Source organism: Bufo bufo, chromosome 11 (genome assembly GCF_905171765.1).
Source record: "Bufo bufo chromosome 11, aBufBuf1.1, whole genome shotgun sequence".
In the NCBI taxonomy this organism is placed as follows: domain Eukaryota; kingdom Metazoa; phylum Chordata; class Amphibia; order Anura; family Bufonidae; genus Bufo; species Bufo bufo.
The window spans coordinates 86533186-86552339 of NC_053399.1; the positions used below are offsets into that span (position 1 = coordinate 86533186).

A 19154-nucleotide genomic window follows, 5' to 3' on the forward strand; every position below is an offset into this window, starting at 1 on the left:
GAAAGCTAAAAGAGAAACAAATATATAATAATAATCTATCAAGAAAAGAAGTTTTGGCAATAAGGGAACTCCAAGACAAAAAAGAAATCACTATACGCCCCGCAGACAAGGGGGGCGCGATAGTGATTCTGAATACTCAAGATTATAATAGAGAATGTTTAAGACATCTATCTGATGTTGACACTTATAAACTACTTAAGGGAGATCCTACTACCGCCTTTAAAGAAAAATTATTAGAATATAGCACAAAAGGATTTCACTCAGAAATTTTAAATAAGACTGAATTTGATTTTATTATGGGAACACCAGGTAAACTTCCGGTATTATATTGCCTACCGAAAGTTCATAAGAACGCCACTTGTCCGCCAGGTCGTCCCATAATATCTGGTATTGGATCTTTAACCGCGAACTTGTCAAAATATATAGATTCGTGGTTACAACCGTTAGTTAAAAAAACAAAATCGTATTTGAAAGATACAACAGAAACTATTGAAATATTGGAGAAATTAAAAGTTGAAGATGATTGGATTCTAGCGACCCTAGATATAAAATCACTATACACAGTGATTAATCATGATCAAGGCATTCACGCCCTCAAAGTTCAATTAGAAAAGGAAAATTTTAAACAAGAACAATTAGATTTTATTACGGAAGGAGTTAGACATATATTAGAACATAATTACTTCTTTTTTGAAAATAATTATTACCTACAGATCACGGGGACCGCCATGGGCACCAGGTTTGCCCCCAGTTATGCAAATTTATTTTTGGCATATTGGGAAAGTTTATTTATTGATCCTAATCTAGGGGGCAACCTGGTGCTCTGGCGTAGATATATTGATGATGTCATCCTGATCTGGAAAGGGAATGAAACTAGTCTACTTTCCTTCATTTTAGAACTTAATAATAATATTTATAATTTAAATTTTACAGCAAATATCAATCAATCAGTAACTGAATTCCTAGACTTGAATATAACCAAAAAAGAAGACAAATATATATGCTGTACTTTCCAGAAAACAACTGCGAAAAACGGCTATATATTGTATTCAAGCTGCCACTTGCCGCAATGGCTGATAAATGTTCCCTTTGGACAATTTCGCCGTTTAAAAAGAAATTGTACTGAGGAGTTACAATATCAAAAAGAAGCTGAACTATTGAAAGACAAATTCATGGAGAAAAAATATCCTATAGACATTTTGGAAACAGCATCTCAAAAGGTAGACAAAATATCGAGAGAAACCTTTTTTATAAAAGATCCCAAAAATTCTGAGGAGAATACAAATAATACAAAAAATGGTAAACGAACGGATTTTAGGATTGTATTACCTTTTTCCACTCAATACAAAAATATCGAACGGATAATCAATAAATACTGGCACTTATTAACACAAGATAAAATAATTGGTCCACTATTACCGAAGAAGGCACTTATTACTTACACACGAGCACAAAACTTAGGTCTTAAAATTGCACCTTCAATAAAACATAATCCCAAAAAACCTTCGTTAAGTGGAAATTGGATGAGCCTCAAGGGATTTTATAGATGCGGCAAATGCCAAGGATGCAAAGTAACAAAATTTCCTAAAAAAACGACTGAAATTAAGTCATCACAAAATAATTTCTCCATGACCATAAAAAATTTTTTGAGTTGCGATTCGTCCAGTGTAATATATTTAATCCAATGTCCTTGTGAAAAACAGTACATTGGAAGGACAAAACGATGTTTAAAAACAAGAATAAGCGAACATCTACGTAACATTAGGAATGGTTATTTGAAACACTCCTTATCAAAACATTTTAAAGAGGTCCATAACAAAGACCCCAAGGGTATGTCTTTTATGGCATTACAAAAAATTGACACACATTGGCGAGGTGGTAAACATGTAGAGAAGATGTCCAGGGCCGAGTCACGATTGATTTTTGATTTTGGAAGTTTGATCCCGATGGGCCTAAATGCCGATTTAGAGATTTTTGGATTTTTATAGATATGGGCTGCGTGTCCGTCATCCGATGGAGAACCCCAGTCTTGCTGTTTACCAGCACTGGGTCTCTCCCTTGGAGGCGGACACGCATCCCTTTAACATCCTACAACATTTTAAGATACAACACAACATTGTTGGTCGTTATGATATATATTTTATATGAAATGAGTGTATCTATAATATGTTCTGTTTATTTATATATTTTATAAGTTGTCTTATTGTATAAATACATTGTTTTTAGCCTGTATTTTATTAATAAGTGCAGCTGCAATTTTAATTTTCTTTCTAGATTGACTAGATTAAATAATGCACATGATATTTTGAAAAAACGCAATAGCAGTAAAATAACGCATAAAAACCGCACACAAAATTTCCTATTAAGAACTGGATTTTTGGCGGAATCTCAAATCCAGACCGCTTTTTGTTTTTTTCTGATGAACCTATAAATAGCCAATCTAAGATCGGGAGATCAGCTGCCACTGAAGAAGGGGAAGAGGTCCCCGAAACGCGTTTGGCGTAACCAGCTGATAGCTCCCCATTCCGTCTAAGGCCTTCTCACAGATGATACCAAGTTTGTGAACTTTTCTGCTAAATTTGGAGCGCTCCAAGAAAAGATTTTGCTACAAAGAAATTGCCGAGTTCATCTCTCGCGACAACCTGACACAATCCCGGAGCAGAGGTACGTCACAGGTCACGTGAGACGCCGACGTCTGGAGATACGAGTAGTCCGGTCACTCGTCACAGACCTCGCTACCTTGGCGTCCTCTGACACAGGACTAAACCGTCTACAATCCGGTATGTGGTATCTTTGAACAGTATCTGAAGTAAGGTAAGACTATCGTTACCTCAGAGCACATAGCACTTTATCTATCAGCAATTAGTACGCCACAGACCTCGCTACTTTGGCGTTCTTAGACATAAGACGCAAGTGTCTACAATTGGGTATGCGGTATCTTTGAAAATTACCTGGGTTCAGGCTGTAATACTGCTACTTGAGAATATAATACTGCTACTTGAGAACATATTTGGATCAAAGCCATCTATAAACCCCTTTTTTTGTATAGCAATTTGCAAACCGTGGATTAAAACTACACACTGCATACAAGCGGTATTTGAGAAGAAGGATATTACATCTGTTACTTCTGTTCTATTTTTCATCTATTTTTCTATTTTTCATCCAAGGACTTACATGAAGGACTCCTTTTTTTGACATTTGATTGTCATTTGTAGTGTTTTATATCATAGTGCAGTTTCCACTATTGCAGCGATATATTTTATAGTGTTTTTTATTGTTATTAAATTGTGTGATCACCTTATATTGTATGTATCGTATTTATACATTACTTATTCATATTTAATAGTATTTTACTATATTTTATTATATTCTATTCATATTACGCCATACATACAGAGTGCCAGTCCAGTCCAACTATTTATTTCCAATATTTTTTCCTGTACGGGTGATACAGTTATCTGGACTTGAGCACCTGGCCCTAATCGTATAGAAGTGAGCTATTCCTATCATCTATTTAATCAAGTACATTCATTATATGGCCGCAGTCCCACCATTCACCTGGGTTTCTTATGAGTAGAATGCCAGGATAGTTTGGATGGTATGTTATATGTCTGCAGAGATTAGATATCATTATTACCACCTATTCCATTGTCATCCAACTCTCCAATATTGTTGTTATTTTGGCTGTTCAGGGTGCAACTTTCCTCAAGTGTGATTCGCCACATTGTTGAGCCCTATTTGAGAGGCTCGGTTCTTCATGTCCTATCCCCTTTGACGTAAACTTGTATTTATTGCTCTGTGGTAGGCAATTAAGAGTGCCGCATTTGTGTGAGGGGAGGCGGGGCGTTCACTATTTAAACCTGGCCCTCCTCCCCCCACTTGTCGGTTCGAACGATTTCGAATCGGCTTGTGGGTTGGTGCCAGAGAAGGGCATGCGTCACTGGAGGATCGGGGGATCGGCTGCGTCGAGCTCGTCGCTACGGTGATTAGGTAGGCAGGGTGGCTTGCACACCCGTCTCGCTATGTATAACATGTGGGGCTGCCGAGCGTGCCGCCGGTCCCCAGCGGCGCTGGAGACTGCCCGCACTCCCGATCGCTTCCTGCACCCCGAGACAGGCACCCCGATCCGCTCCAGGCCCTGCACTAAGCACCCCCGCTCCCACATGCAGCGTCCCCCAGGCAGGCACCCCTCACCTGTGGCTCAGCAGCGACGGGTCACGACGTCCGCTCGCATACCCTGAGCATCGGTCACGCCGGCCGTCGGCTCCACGACGCAGCGTTATATATCACTCACTCCCGTATCAGAACGTTCCGCCGTAGAGGAAAACGCCGTCCGCTCACACAGGGGTCTATTCATTAGCTGCAATCAGTAAGCGGAGGTCCAGCTGCAGGATCAGGGGACGGAAGCCGAAACCTATAGGCGATTAATACGCCGCGGCTTTCCCTGTACAAATAGTCGATAGCGGTGGGCACGGGATGCAATGTTCCACATGGCGGAGCGCAAATCCCTCACAGCCGATCCTGATGCACGGTCTCCTAGTAATTACAATTAGCGAGGCTGTGAAGGTGGACATGCTTATGTGACTTTCAGTCATGTCTAGGAATCCGCTGCAGAATAAACTCGTCTTCTTTACTGCGCCAAACTCAGGCAAGACAAGATAAGCAGATACTCAGACATGTGCACTGTATAACAAGTTATGATTTCAATGGTTAATTCTAACCTAGAAGGGAATCACTGGCTTGCTGCGCTCCAGCAGGTCCTGGCTTGAGAGAGGGCGGGGGATGGTCGACACCTACAGGCCCATACTGGTACTGCAGTCCAGGTGCAGGGCTCCTCTGCTCAGGCACAGTGGCTAGGTACTAAGGCAGGAGTAAAAAAATAAATAAAAAAAATATTTAAATAAAATTTGGAATATGTTCAAGGATCAAATATAAAGAGGGCTTCAAGGAGGGGGGCTGGCCACGTCACTTTGCGCACGCAGCCGGGCCGCCCGTAAGCCCATACGGTCAGTCAAGGGGGTTGGTTCGGGCGCAGTCACAATAATCCGGTGGTTAGCTAGGGAGCGGTGGCATGAGTGAAGTGTCGCCCAGCTGGCGTGCGCTCACTCACACGTCTGTCCTTGGTTATTCAGGTTCACAGGTGGTGGGCTAACTTACGATACTGTGGGGTTCGTGGCTGTCATGGCCGCCAGGTGAGTCAGGGGTGGTGCATGCGGGGGCCAACCCCCTCTTTTCTCCTGCATAGGCTTGGGGGACGGGGGATGGTGGACTATTATGTCCAGGCCTCTGGCGCATCTGTTACAGGGTGGCGCCTACAGTCGTGGCCTTTGGTGGGGGGGAAAAAAAAAAAAATAATTATAATAATGGTATAGATAGGAATGTTGCTTTGCCAGGTCTGTCACGACTACAGACTCCTTATAAAGCCCTGCCACGACTGCAGGCATCAGTCTGTCACGACTACAGACCCGCTCTAAAGCCCTGCCACGACTGCAGGCATCAGTCTGTCACGACTACAGACTCGTTATAAAGTCCTGCCACGACTGCAGGCATCAGTCTGTCACGACTACAGACCCGCTCTAAAGCCCTGCCACGACTGCAGGCACAAATCCGTTACGACTGCAGACTCATTATTAAGACCGGCCACGACTGCAGGCATTAGTCTCATGTCAACAGACTCATGAGGTAATACTACCACGTCTACAGGCGATGGTCCGTTACCGCTACTCTCGATGTAGGGTCCCCTCACGACTATAGGGGCTAGTCGGTCACATCCACAGACTCGGTCGCACTCCCGTTAACTACAGGCACTGCGTGGGCATCTACGGGTAGTTGCGTCACGACTACGCACGTGGGTCAGCCACGGCCTGGGAGGTCAGCCTTCACGGTCACAGGTAGGTCCAGTTAGGCTTCAGTCTCCCAGCGGGTTCCAGTCACAATAACCAGCCCCTAGGTGAGGGGGGGCACTCCCGCACCGGCGCACAATGCCAGGGAGCTGTGTACGGCTCCTCACGCGGCACACGGTTCAAACCAGCGGGGGCCGTGGCCCACGGTAAAGGAAGGGCTCCCTCTGATCTGGTGCACATTGCCAGGGAGTGGCGCTGCTCCCCACCCGGTACGAGTGTCCAGCCGGCGGTGGGTCGGCCCTCCCGCACTGGTGCATTCTGCCAGGGAGCAGCGTGAGCTCCCCACGCGGCTGGGGGGTAAGGCTCCTCATCTTCAAGAAAGTCTGGCACGGGCCGCCGTGCCGTTAGGTAGGCAGGGATCAGGGGAAGGAGTACTAGGCTCGGTCAGGGGGAGCAGATCATAGGCGGTGGCTGGCTTCCTGCTGCCGGCCGTACATAAGGTTCCAAGGGGGTTATTTAGGCACAGGATGTTAGTTAGTCCGTGCAGGTGATCTGCGTTATACCATGCTCTTCATGCTCGTACTCAGAGCTGTGCCCATACGAGAGCTGCTTAAGTGGTTGATAGTGAAAAAAATAAAATAAATGTATATAAATATATATATATATACAGTACAGACCAAAAGTTTGGACACACCTTCTCATTCAAAGAGTTTTCTTTATTTTCATGACTATGAAAATTGTAGATTCACACTGAAGGCATGAAAACTATGAATTAACACATGTGGAATTATATACATAACAAACAAGTGTGAAACAACTGAAAATATGTCATATTCTAGGTTCTTCAAAGTAGCCACCTTTTGCTTTGATTACTGCTTTGCACACTCTTGGCATTATCTTGATGAGCTTCAAGAGGTAGTCCCCTGAAATGGTTTTCACTTCACAGGTGTGCCCTGTCAGGTTTAATAAGTGGGATTTCTTGCCTTATAAATGGGGTTGGGACCATCAGTTGCGTTGAGGAGAAGTCAGGTGGATACACAGCTGATAGTCCTACTGAATAGACTGTTAGATATTGTATTATGGCAAGAATAAAGCAGCTAAGTAAAGAAAAACGAGTGGCCATCATTACTTTAAGAAATGAAGGTCAGTCAGTCAGCCGAAAAATTGGGAAAACTTTGAAAGTAAGGGCTATTTGACCATGAAGGAGAGTGATGGGGTGCTGCGCCAGATGACCTGGCCTCCACAGTCACCGGACCTGAACCCAATCGAGATGGTTTGGGGTGAGCTGGACCGCAGAGTGAAGGCAAAAGGGCCAACAAGTGCTAAGCATCTCTGGGAACTCCTTCAAGACTGTTGGAAGACCATTTCAGGGGACTACCTCTTGAAGCTCATCAAGAGAATGCCAAGAGTGTGCAAAGCAGTAATCAAAGCAAAAGGTGGCTACTTTGAAGAACCTAGAATATGACATATTTTCAGTTGTTTCACACTTGTTTGTTATGTATATAATTCCACATGTGTTAATTCATAGTTTTGATGCCTTCATAGTCATGAAAATAAAGAAAACTCTTTGAATGACAAGGTGTGTCCAAACTTTTGGTCTGTACTGTATATATATATATATAAAAAAAAAAAATAAAAAAAAAATATATACATTTTTGAGTCTCTCACGCATGGCTTCTCCGTTTTAGGTTTACACATATGACTCCGCCGTCTGAGTCTCTCACGCATGGCTTCTCCGTGTTGGTTTTACACATACGGATCTGCCATTAGAGTCTCTCACGCATGGCTTCTCCGTTTTAGGTTTACACATATGACTCCGCCATTAGAGTCTCTCACGCATGGCTTCTCCGTTTTAGGTTACACATATGACTCCGCCATTATAGTCTCTCACGCATGGCTTCCCCGTTTTAGGTTACACATATGACTCCGCCATTATAGTCTCTCACGCATGGCTTCCCCGTTTTAGGTTACACATATGACTCCGCCATTAGAGTCTCTCACGCATGGCTTCTCCGTGTGAGTTTTACACATACGACTCCGCCATTAGTCTCTCACGCCTGGCTTCTCCGTTTTAGGTTGGCACATATGACTCCGCCATTAGAATCTCTCATGCATGGCTGCTCCGTTTTAGGTTTACACATATGACTCCGCCATTAGAGTCTCTCACGCATGGCTTCTCCGTTTTAGGTTACACATATGACTCCGCCATTAGTCTCTCATGCATGGCTTCTCCGTTTAGGTTCACACATATGTCTCCGCCATTAGAGTCTCACGCATGGCTTCCCCGTTTTAGGTTACACATATGACTCAGTAAAAGACACATGAAAGCCTACCCGGAGATAGCAAAAATACACCTAAAGGACTATGAGAAACAAAATATCTGGTCTGATGACACAAATATTGAACTTTTTGACCTCAATTCTAAGCATCATGTCTGGAGGAAACCAGGCACTGCTCATCGCCTACCCAATACCATGCCTATAGTGAAGCATGGTGGTGGCAACATCATGCTGAGGAGGTGTTTTTCAGTGGTTGGGACCGGGAGACTAGTCAGGATTGAGGGAAAGCTGAATAGAGTAAAGTACAGAGATAATCTTAATGAAAGCCTGATCTAGAGTGATCGGGACCTCAGACTGGGACGAAGGGTTACCTTCCAACAAGACCCTAAGCACACAGCCAAAACTACACAGTGATGTCTTAGGAATGTTCTTAAGGGGCTCAGCCAGAGCCCCGACTTGAACCAAATCACTGTAGAGACCTGAAAATTACTGTAATAACTGCCAAAAGGGCTTCAACTAAGTCCTGAGTAAAGGGACTGAACACTTATGTCAATGCAAGATTTCACTTTTCAAAGATTCTGTTTTCACTTTGTCGTTATCGAGTATTGAGGGCAGAATGATCTTGAATGTTTTATTTTATTTTTTTAATTTTAGCACAAGGCTGCTAGGGTCTGAAGACTTTCCAGAAGCATTGTATTTACATGGTCCTGATGAAAAAGCTCCACAAAAGGTATGTTTGTCCTGCTCTCCCGAGCCCATAGCTAGTGCTGTTAGAGGTTTAGCATGGTCAAAACTGCTGACAGACTCCCTTTAAGAAAGTGCAGTTACTCTTTCATTCCCACATACTTGTTGGATCTATTGAGAGGTGATTACTGTACAGTTCCCCAGTACCCAATAAAGGATGCAGTCTGGTCTGGGCCCCATTTCTCTAGGGGCCTCACAGCAGTTGCATTGTTTACCGCTATGGTATGTACAGACATGCCGTCGGCTTCCTTAGTATGTATGTTACCTTGACTTGTCATAACATGACTAGTGGCAGTTATCAAAGTTATTGGTCAACATTGTAGTCGACAACATTTTTCTATTTTTTTCAGTTTTTAAAATGCCCCTGGTCCTCACTTTTCTTTGATTATAAAAGAAGCATGCAATATGCTCCTAATTAGACACTAAGGATTAATTACGGAAGCGTGACAGAAACAAACCGTCCCTGGAGATCACAAATACTATCTTATAAAGATCCTAGAAAAGTGCACAGCAGATCACCGACTGTATGATCAATATATTAGGACTACCTGGGCTTGCTGTACTAAGTGGGCTTGTGAATAAGTGTTTAAAGAACCGGAGTGCAAGACAAGGAGCCTGAAACTAAGGTTTGATAGATTTTCCTTGTGTGTTGTTGGTTTGATTCTAGCTATTCCTCCAACTACAGCAGAAAAGGTCTAATTCTAGCTCATATTTACTGTTTTCCTTCTTTACTGTTCATCGCTATATAAACATGTGCTCCATGGACAATGCTACTAAGTGTGTGTCCTGTGCAAAGTATGCGTGCCTTGAAGTGCCATTCAAGGGTGATCATGTTGCATATTTGGAAGCCCAGATCTTGGATCTAAATAAGCAGCTTGAAATACTTATGGGCATGGCAAAACTGGAGAGAGGCTTAGACCTTACTGTGCAGGCACTGACTGGGGTCAGTGAAATGGAGATGGAAGGAGGAGGGCAAGATCAGGACTATCAGGTCAGCAGTTGGGTTAATGTAGGAAGAAGGGGTAGAGGGAAAACTGTCAGGGAGGCTAGTCCTGAGCTGGAACGCCCTAGTAAATATGCCAATTTGGCTGATATTAGGGATGAAAGCCCAGGGCGAGCAACACTGCAGAAGGGTGTTTCTCCTAGCAACCCGGAGGATGACCGCTGAAGGAAGGATGGGAAAAGTAGTGCAGAAAAGTTTAGACAGATGCTGGTGGTAGGGGACTCTATTATTAGGAGGACAGACAGGGTCATCTGTCGCCGAGACTGTGAATGCCGAACAGTGTGTTGTCTTCCGGGTGTTCGGGTTCGGCATATTGCGGATCAGATTGACAGATTGCTGGGTGGGGCTGGGGAAGACCCGGCGTTCATGGTACACATTGGCACCAATGACAAGTCAGTGGGATATGGAAGGTCCTTAAAAATTATTTTAGGGAACTAGGAGAGAAGCTCAAGTCCAGGACCTCCAAGGTAGTGTTTTCAGAAATACTACCAGTGCCACTAGTGTCACCAAAGAGACAACGGGAGCTTAGGGAGTTAAATAAGTGACTCAGAATCTGGGTTCATGGAGAACGGGGCCGACTTCTCGTCGGTTACAGGCTCTCTAGTAGAGATGGGCTGCACCTTAATGGGGAGGGTGCAACTGCCCTGGGGGAAAAAATGGTTAGACGGCTGGAGGAGCTTTTAAACTAGGATCTGGGGGGAGGTTGCGGATTCATACTAGTAAGGGGGTAGATAGTGTAGATAGAGAGTGGGATATAGAAGGGGACAGTGGGGATTTAGTGGGGGCTAGGGTTAGTGAGGAAAGTAGGGAGAAGACTGGATAGAACTATACACTGATGAAAAATAAAACTACTGGTAACCTGTTACATACAAACATCAACCAAGGTAACCCTAAAATCCTGGGTATTCATTTTACAGGTAAAAGTAATTTAAAATGTATTTTCACAAATGCCAGAAGTTCTAGCTAGCAAAATGGGGGAGCTGGTGGCTATGGTACTAGAAGAACACATAGATGTAGTTGGCATGGTTGGACTCTTCACATGACTGGGCTGTAAATATTGAGGGTTTTACACTATTTAGGAAAGACAGGGTCAATAGAAAAGGCGGTGGTGTGTGCCTGTATGTGAGGAGTGATCTGAAGACAAGTGTGAAAGAGGCAATTGTGGGTGTGGATGGTGAGGATGTGGAAACCTTATGGGTGGAAGTTCAAAGGGATATAAACACTGAAAAAATAATACGTGGTGTAATCTATAGAGCCCCTAACATCACAGAAGAGATAGAAACACAACTGTATAACCAAATAGAGCGGGCTGCACAGGCAGGTACAGTGGTCATAATGGGAGATTTTAACTTCCCAGACATTGACTGGGGTCATGATTCTGCCTCAACCGCAAAGGGGAAAAGATTCCTCAACTTGCTGCAGGACCACTTCATGGGCCAGTTTGTAGAAGCTCCCACTAGGGGCGATGCTCTGTTGGATCTGGTCATTTCTAATTATGCAGAGCTTGTTGGAAATGTTACTGTTCGAGAAACACTAGGTAATAGTGACCACAATATAATTATATTCCCCCTAAACTATAAGAATCAAACTGTCAGGCAAAGACACTGAATTTCAAAAAGGCTAATTTCCCTGGGTTGAGGGCAGCATTTCAGGGCATAGACTGGGAGCAGCTACTGTCACATAATAATACTGAGGATAAATGGGACAATTGGGACAGCTTTAAATCCACATTGAGTAATTGCACTAAAAATGTTATTCCTTTAGGTAACAAGTATAAAGGGCTAAAATTAAACCCCCCATGGCTTACAGCTACTGTAAAAAGGGCAATAAAAGACAAAAAAAAGGGCATTTAAAAAAACACAAATATGAGGCGTCAGCTCTCTCGTTTGAAGATTACAAAGGGCTTAATAAAATCTGTAAAAAGGAGATAAAATTAGCAAAAATAGGTGGCAAAAGAGAGCAAAACAAATCCCAAAAGATTCTTTAAATATATAAATGCTAAAAAACCAAGGTCCGAGCAGGTAGGTCCCTTAAATAATGGTAAAGGGGGGTAGTTGCAGTACGCAGCCCTGCAGGGTGAGCGAATGTGAGGTCACAGGGGTAGTTAACAAACCGAGGGTTGCTCTTGGTACTCACAGTTTTTAAATACCCTGGGCAGGCGTACAGCAGTGATGGAGAGGTTGGCACATGGATCCTCTGGGGCACTCTCTGTGTATAGGGACCAGGCCAGGTGGTAGGTGAGGTGCCCTGGGTGTTGGAAGTTTAATGTGCCGGTGGCAAGATCCCTTATAGTTCGTGACGCCAGTGCCGGTAACGGTGGCACACCGATTTATTGTAGGAAGAATTGAGGTACACAAAGTTGCAGTGAACCAGAACTTCTTTTTACCGAACAGTTCAACTATTTACAGTCTTCAGTTAGTTCCATAGGTATAATGTTGAATACAGGCAGGCTTCATACAAATGTCAGGCAAAGTCTTTGCAAGATAATCAGAGGGTATAACACTTACAGATCAGGCTGTATTTTACTCAGATCCTGTCTGGCTTTCACCAAGGCCCATATGCCCTATTGCTGGCTTTATCCTTGGGTAGGGAAAACTTCCTCTGGTATATATCTTCTTGCTTTAAATATCCTTCTGCCCTTCAGCTTTCTATTTGGCTGGATAAAAGTGGCTCTGCTCTGTACTTGATAAGGTGCTATATATCCTCAGGAGGCAACTTCTTCCCCTGGAAGCAAGCTAGGAGCCTGGGCTATCTAGCTGCATGTCAGAAGCTGCTTCCCAGCTATCTTCTGGTTAAAGTGCACACTGGCTTCTGACCACACTCCCTCTCTCTGGTCTGGACCTGACTATATATACTAGGGGGTTCCCTAGCTCCCTCTACTGCCTAGGAGGAGGAACTACACCCCTAACAGGCCTGGTACACAGGAGATAACATTAAATTATACATTACAATGCAATATAAAATACCATAACCATGTTCCACAGGAGGTGAAGAACAACGTGACCCAATTGACCCTTGAGTAGTGCCCATCCTTACGTAGTGGGACACTACATAGTCACTGAAGATATTGAAAAGGCAGAGTTCCTAAATAGGTTTTTTAGCTCTGTATATACAAAAGAAGAGAAAGGAGCTGATATCTGTGGGGCTGGGGCTGTTAGTGCATCCAGTAATATACTCAATTGGCTAACTGTAGATATGGTCCAAGAGAAGTTAAATTAGGTAAATGAACAATGCTCCGGGTCCAGATGGATTACACCCAAGAGTGCTTAAAGAGATCAGTTCAGTCATTGCTGTGCCCCTGTTTATAATTGGCGCAAGGCAAACGTGGTCCCCATATTCAAAAAAGGATCTAGGTCCTCCACAGGTAATTATAGACCAGTTAGTTTAACTTCTGTTGTGGGAAAAATGTTTGAAGGACTCTTAAGGGACTATATACAGGAGTATGTGACTGTAAATAATATTATAAGTGATAACCAGCATGGGTTTACCAAGGACAGAAGTTGTCAGACTAACCTGTTGTGTTTTTATGAGGAGGTGAGTAGTAGCTTGGACAGAGGGGTGGCTGTGGGTGTAGTGAGGTCAGTAGTAGCCTGGACAGAGGGGCGGCTGTGGATGTAGTGTTTCTGGATTTTGCAAAGACTATCCCTCATAGATGTTTAATAGGTAAAGTAAGGTCTATACCCTTGGAAAGTATAGTTTGTAATTGGATTGAAAACTGGATGAAGGACCGTGTCCAGAGAGTTGTGGTCAATGATTCCTATTCAGAATGGTCCCGGGTTATAAGTGGTGTACACAAGGGTCAGTGCTGGGCCCTCTATTATTTCATTTATTTATTAATGATATTGAGGATGGGATTAATAGCACCATATCTATTTTTGCAGATGATACTAAGCTATGTAGAACTGTACAGTCTATGGAAGATGTCCATAAACTACAAGATGACTTGAAGACTCTGAGTGATTGGGCATCAACTTGGCAAATGAGGTTCAATGTGGATAAATGTAAAGTTCTGCATCTTAATAGTAATAATCTCCGTGCTTCATATGTCCTAGGGGATGTAACACTGGGAAAGTCACTTATAGAGAAGGATTTGGGTGTCCTTGTAGATGGTAGATTAAATAACAGCATACAATGTCAATCAGCTGCTTCTAAGGCCACCAGGATATTGTCATGCATTAAACAAGGCATGGACTTGCGGGGCAGGGATGTAATATTACCACTTCACAAAGCATTGGTGCGGCCTCATCTGGAATATGCAGTTCAGTTCTTGGCACCAGTCCATAGAAAGGACGCACTGCAGCTGGAAAAAGTACAGAGGAGAGCGACTAAACTGATAAGGGGCATGGAGGGTCTTAGTTATGAAGAAAGATTAAAAGAATTGCATTTATTTAGTCTTGAGAAGAGATGTTTCTCATACTACGGTGTTGGGCCTATTTATCACATACCAGGGATCATGGATCAACTTAAATACATCAGTATACCTGAAGAGGAAATGCCCTTGAAATGGATGTTCCAACAAGACAACGACTCCAAACACACCAGTAAACGTGCAACATCTTGGTTCCAGAGCAACAAGATTGACGTTATGGAGTGGTCAGCCCAATCCCCGGATCTTAATCCAATAGAAAACTTGTGGGGTGACATCAAAAATGCAGTTTCTGAGGCAAAACCAAGAAAGTTAGTTGACTCCATGCAACATAGATGTACAGCAGTTCTCAGAAACAGCGGTTATACAACTAAATATTAGTTCAGTGATTCAAAGGAAAGCAAAATCTTCAAACATTTTTCAGTTTATATAGTGAATGTTTCAGTTTATAAAGAAGAATACAAACACTGCTATTTTTTTGAACTGTCTAATATTCAATTTTTTTAGAGGAACAACACAAATTTGATATATTTTTCTTCATGTTTTGATTTGGAATAGAATGTGTTGTGTTCCCAATACATTTGTGTGTATGGAAATAAAAGCTATTAGAAGGATTTTGAGCTTTATTCCCTTTTTTAAACACACTGCTATTATTTTTAACACAACTGTACATTCAAAAAGAATTGTCCTTCCTTACTTTTACTCTTGGTTTAAGATACCCCAAGGTGAGTGACAATAGATGACTAGATGAGTGATTAGTTAAAAAATAAATAAATCTAGTCATCTTGCTCCATTCATCTCGGAATATCCGAAACCAAGAGGAAAGATAAGGAGGAGACATCTGTATGGCAGTAGCACATAGCCGAAATATAAAGTAATAGAAATACAGCTCATAGACAGCAAGGTCCAAGAGTGGTGTCATCTCCTTGTTGACAGACATGTAAGTTTTGTGTTATTCTCTACTCAAACTACTACGATTAAAAATGCCTTGAGTTTTTGTGTTCCTATTTCTACAGGTTTGCGCTAATGTTCGTAAGGTCCAAGACTTGAGGCTGTTTACCAATGTGGGCTCTATCTATAACCAAGAACAACCAAACTTGGTTTGATGACTTTTATCTTCAAGGGTTTGCTAACATTGAGGACTACAGCCTTGGGCTGTTTTTTATTTTTCTCTTTACCTATTTACTCACTCTTTCTGGTAACATGATCATCGTCTTGATAGTACGTCTTCACCTGCACCTTCACACTCCAATGTATTTCTTCATTACCAACCTGTCCTTGCTGGAAATGTGGTACATATCAACTACGGTACCAAAACTTTTGGCTATTCTTGTGACCCATGACAAAAGGGTTTCATTCCATTGGTGCTTTGCTCAACTGTATATGTTTCATGGACTTGGCATGACGGAATGTGCTTTGTTAGCTGTCATGTCCTTTGATCGATATATGGCTATATGCCACCCTCTCAGATATACTAGCATCATGAGTGGCAGAAGGTGTGGACTGCTAGCCCTGTTATGTTGGACTTATGGGTTCATGTCTGCAACTATACCCCTCAGTTTAACCATGATGGTGCCTTTCTGTGGCCTACGGCACATAGACCATTACTTTTGTGACCTTGCTCCTCTGTTGAGTTTGGCCTGTATAAATACCTCTCTTAATGCTACAGTTAATGGCTGTGTTATTGGCTTTGCTACTATGTTTAACTTCATAATTATCATCATCATGTATATTAATATCATATATTCTATTGTGAAGATGAGGTCAAACACAGGAAGAATTAGGGCCTTCTCCACCTGTTCGTCTCATATCACTGTGGTGATGTTATTTTATAGCACTGCCTTTACTGTCTATGCAAGCCCCAAAGGCTTGCATTCAGTGAACTATGACAAGATGATCGCTTTGGTATATGCCATGTTTACCCCTTTACTGAACCCAATCATTTATAGTCTGAGGAATAAAGAAGTGAAAAAAGCATTAAAAAGAATTTTAACAAAAATCTCCAAAAAAGCATAGTGCGATGATTACAAAGGGCCAATTTTTGGATCTAGACCAGAAAATCTAAACAACTCTATTTGATATTTTTTTCCGTATATGTGTCCTTCCTTACCTCTCCTCTTGGCTAAAGTCGACCCAAGAAAGTGTGACTGACCTTGAAAACAAAAAGCATGATTTCTGATACTCTTTCACAAGATGTGTATGCTATATGTAGAGTACTGTGCAAATGTCTTAGGCAGGTGTGGAGAAAAGACTGCAAAGTAAGACTACCTTCAAAATAGATGTGTTAATAGTATATTTTTATCACTTAACAACATTCAAAGTTAATGAACAAAAATTTAATCTAAATCAAATTAGTATTTGGTGTGACCACATAATGCCTTCAAAACAGCATCAATTCTTCTTGGTATACTTACACAAAGTCAGGGATTTTGTAGGATTATAGTCAGGTGTATTATTAACCAATTATACTAAACAGGTGATAATGAACTTAATTTTTTATACAAAGGTTAGAACACAGGCATTAACTGACACATAAACAGTTGTGGAACATTTAAACTCTGCTACAAAGGTGAGGTTGTGGAAGACAGTGTCATGTCACAGGTCATACACCATGACAGACCTAAGCACAGCAACAAGACACTAAGTAGTTATATAGCATGAGCAAGGTCTCTCCCAGGCAAAGATTCCAAAGCATACTGGGGTATCAAGATGCTTTTCGAATTCTTTTGAAGAAGCACAAAGAAATGGGCAATGTTGAGGACCATAGATACTGTGATTGGAAACAGATGAAAGACACATCATGCTTACTTTTCTTTCAAGATGTCCAGCAGTGCCCTCAGAACTGGCAGAAACCAGTAGGACCTAAATACACTCATATGCTCTTCTGAGAAGTCTTGCCAAAAGTGGTCTTCATGGAAGAATTGTGGCCAAAAAGACATACCTTTGATGTGGAAACAAGGACAAGCGACCTAACTATGCATTCTGGGGTGCAGAGAAATGGCAGTAGAAGCTCTGGACTGATGAGTCAAAATGTGAAATATTTTGCTGTAACAGAAGGCAGTTTGTTTGCCAAAGGTCTGGAGAGTGGTACAATAATGAAGCAGGCAACAGTGAACCATGGTGGAGGTTCCTTGTAAGTCTGGAGATATAGATACTTATCCATCATGCAAAACCATTAGTGAGATGTGTAATTGACACCAAATTTATCAGGACAGTGACCCAAAACATACAGCCAATGTCATTAAAGGCAACCTGTCAAGTTGAATATGGTATCTGAGTAGCAGGTGCAACGTTATAGAGCAGGACAAGCTGAGCAGATTGATATATGGTTTTAAGGGAAAAGATTTAGTAAAACGTGTATTTCATTCATTTATATTCCTGCTCATTCTGGGCTTGGAAGTTAAAGAGGCGGTCCTATCAGTGATTGCCAACTATCTCTATATGCACAGTCATAGAGCGAAGGCTGTCTATCACTGGTTGAACCGCCTCCTGGACTTTAAAGCCCAGAATGAGCAGAAATATAAATGAATGAAATACAAGTTGCATAAATATTTTCCCACAAAATAGTATTTCAATCTGCTCAGCTTGTTCTGCTCTATAAAATGGTGCTGTAGCTCAAACACTATGTTTAACATAACAGGTTCTCTTTAAGAACTATCTTCAGTGAAAAGAATAAACATGGGTCCTAGAAGTGATGATATGGCCTCCACAGAGTCCCGATCTCAACATCATCTAGTAAGTCTGATATTACATGACGAGAAAGAAGGATATGAGCAAGCCTACATCCACAGAAGATCTGTGGTTAGTTCACCAAAATGTTTGGAACAAACTCACTTGAGTTCCTTCAAAAACTGTACAAGTGTACCTAGAAGTGATGCTGTTTTGAATGCAAAGGGTGATCACACCATCTATGGATTTGATGTAGATATTGTTTTTGTTCATTCACATTTTTCTAATTGATAAAATAAACTATTAACACCTATTTTTGTAAGCATTCTCACTTTGCAGAATTTTTTACACACCCGCCTAAAACTTTTGTACAGTACTATATATGTGGCCACCCAGTGGTTGTGGTGTGAATTGCGGACTTCCAAGGGTTTTTCCTAACATGTTGTAATAAAATATTGAACATGTTTCATGAGTCTATAACCAATTCTGAGGATGTAGACACATCTGTATGGACTAAGAGGGAACAAAGGAAAGTAAATGTGAAGGCCTATAACCTTGTGGTTATGTGTGGTATTGCAAGTAAATGAGAAACAAAATGAGAAAAGTCGGAGTCTGTTTCGAGCCTAAAATAATTAAAATGTATTTACACGAGTCTGCCACATTTAATAAAATGTATTTTTTCTAAACATATTGAAGGGGTTTTTATCTTTGGAGGAATTGCAAATAGTCCATCTGGAGGGAAACCCAGCAATAAGTTCAGTTTCCCTGCAGTGCCAGCACAGAAGATATTAAAGGACATCTGTCAGCAGATTTGTACCTTTGAAACTGGCTGGCCTGTTGCATGTGCGCTTGGCAGCTGAAGGCATCTGTGTTGGTCCCATATTCATATGTGCCCACATTGCAGAGAAAAATGAATTTTTAATATATGCAAATAAGCCTCTATGAGCAACGGGGGCGTTGCCGTTACACCTAGAGGCTGTGCTCTCTTGGCAACTGCTGTGGGCTAGGCAGTGTAAATGTGATCACACATGGTCCTGATCTCCTAAAGACAATCAAAATGCAGGAGGCATGGCATTTGCAGAGAGAGCTGAACCTCTAGAAGTAACTGTCATGCCCTTGTTGGGGCATCCATCGCCAATTCTAAATGTAAGACAGCTTCCTAGCCTAAAACAGGCGTAGAAAATGATGAATGAGATGGGTTTCCTGGCCCGTCCCTTCCCCGCCCATGCCACGGCCACAATTTTAGACCT

At 42.2% G+C, this 19154-nt stretch overlaps 1 protein-coding gene across 1 annotated transcript; it reads left to right on the plus strand.

The window, feature by feature from the left end:
- Positions 1-15297: 15297 nt before the first annotated feature.
- LOC120981527 (olfactory receptor 10G4-like) lies at positions 15298-16251 on the plus strand. Its single transcript, XM_040411062.1, has one exon. The coding sequence runs from the start codon at positions 15298-15300 to the stop codon at positions 16249-16251; it is 954 nt and encodes a 317-aa protein (XP_040266996.1).
- The last annotated feature ends 2903 nt before the right edge of the window (positions 16252-19154 follow it).

What these genes read in the sequence shown, in the direction of transcription:
- LOC120981527 (XM_040411062.1), top strand. Translation starts at nt 15,298, where the DNA reads ATGTGGGCTCTATCTATAACCAAGAACAACCAAACTTGGTTTGATGAC.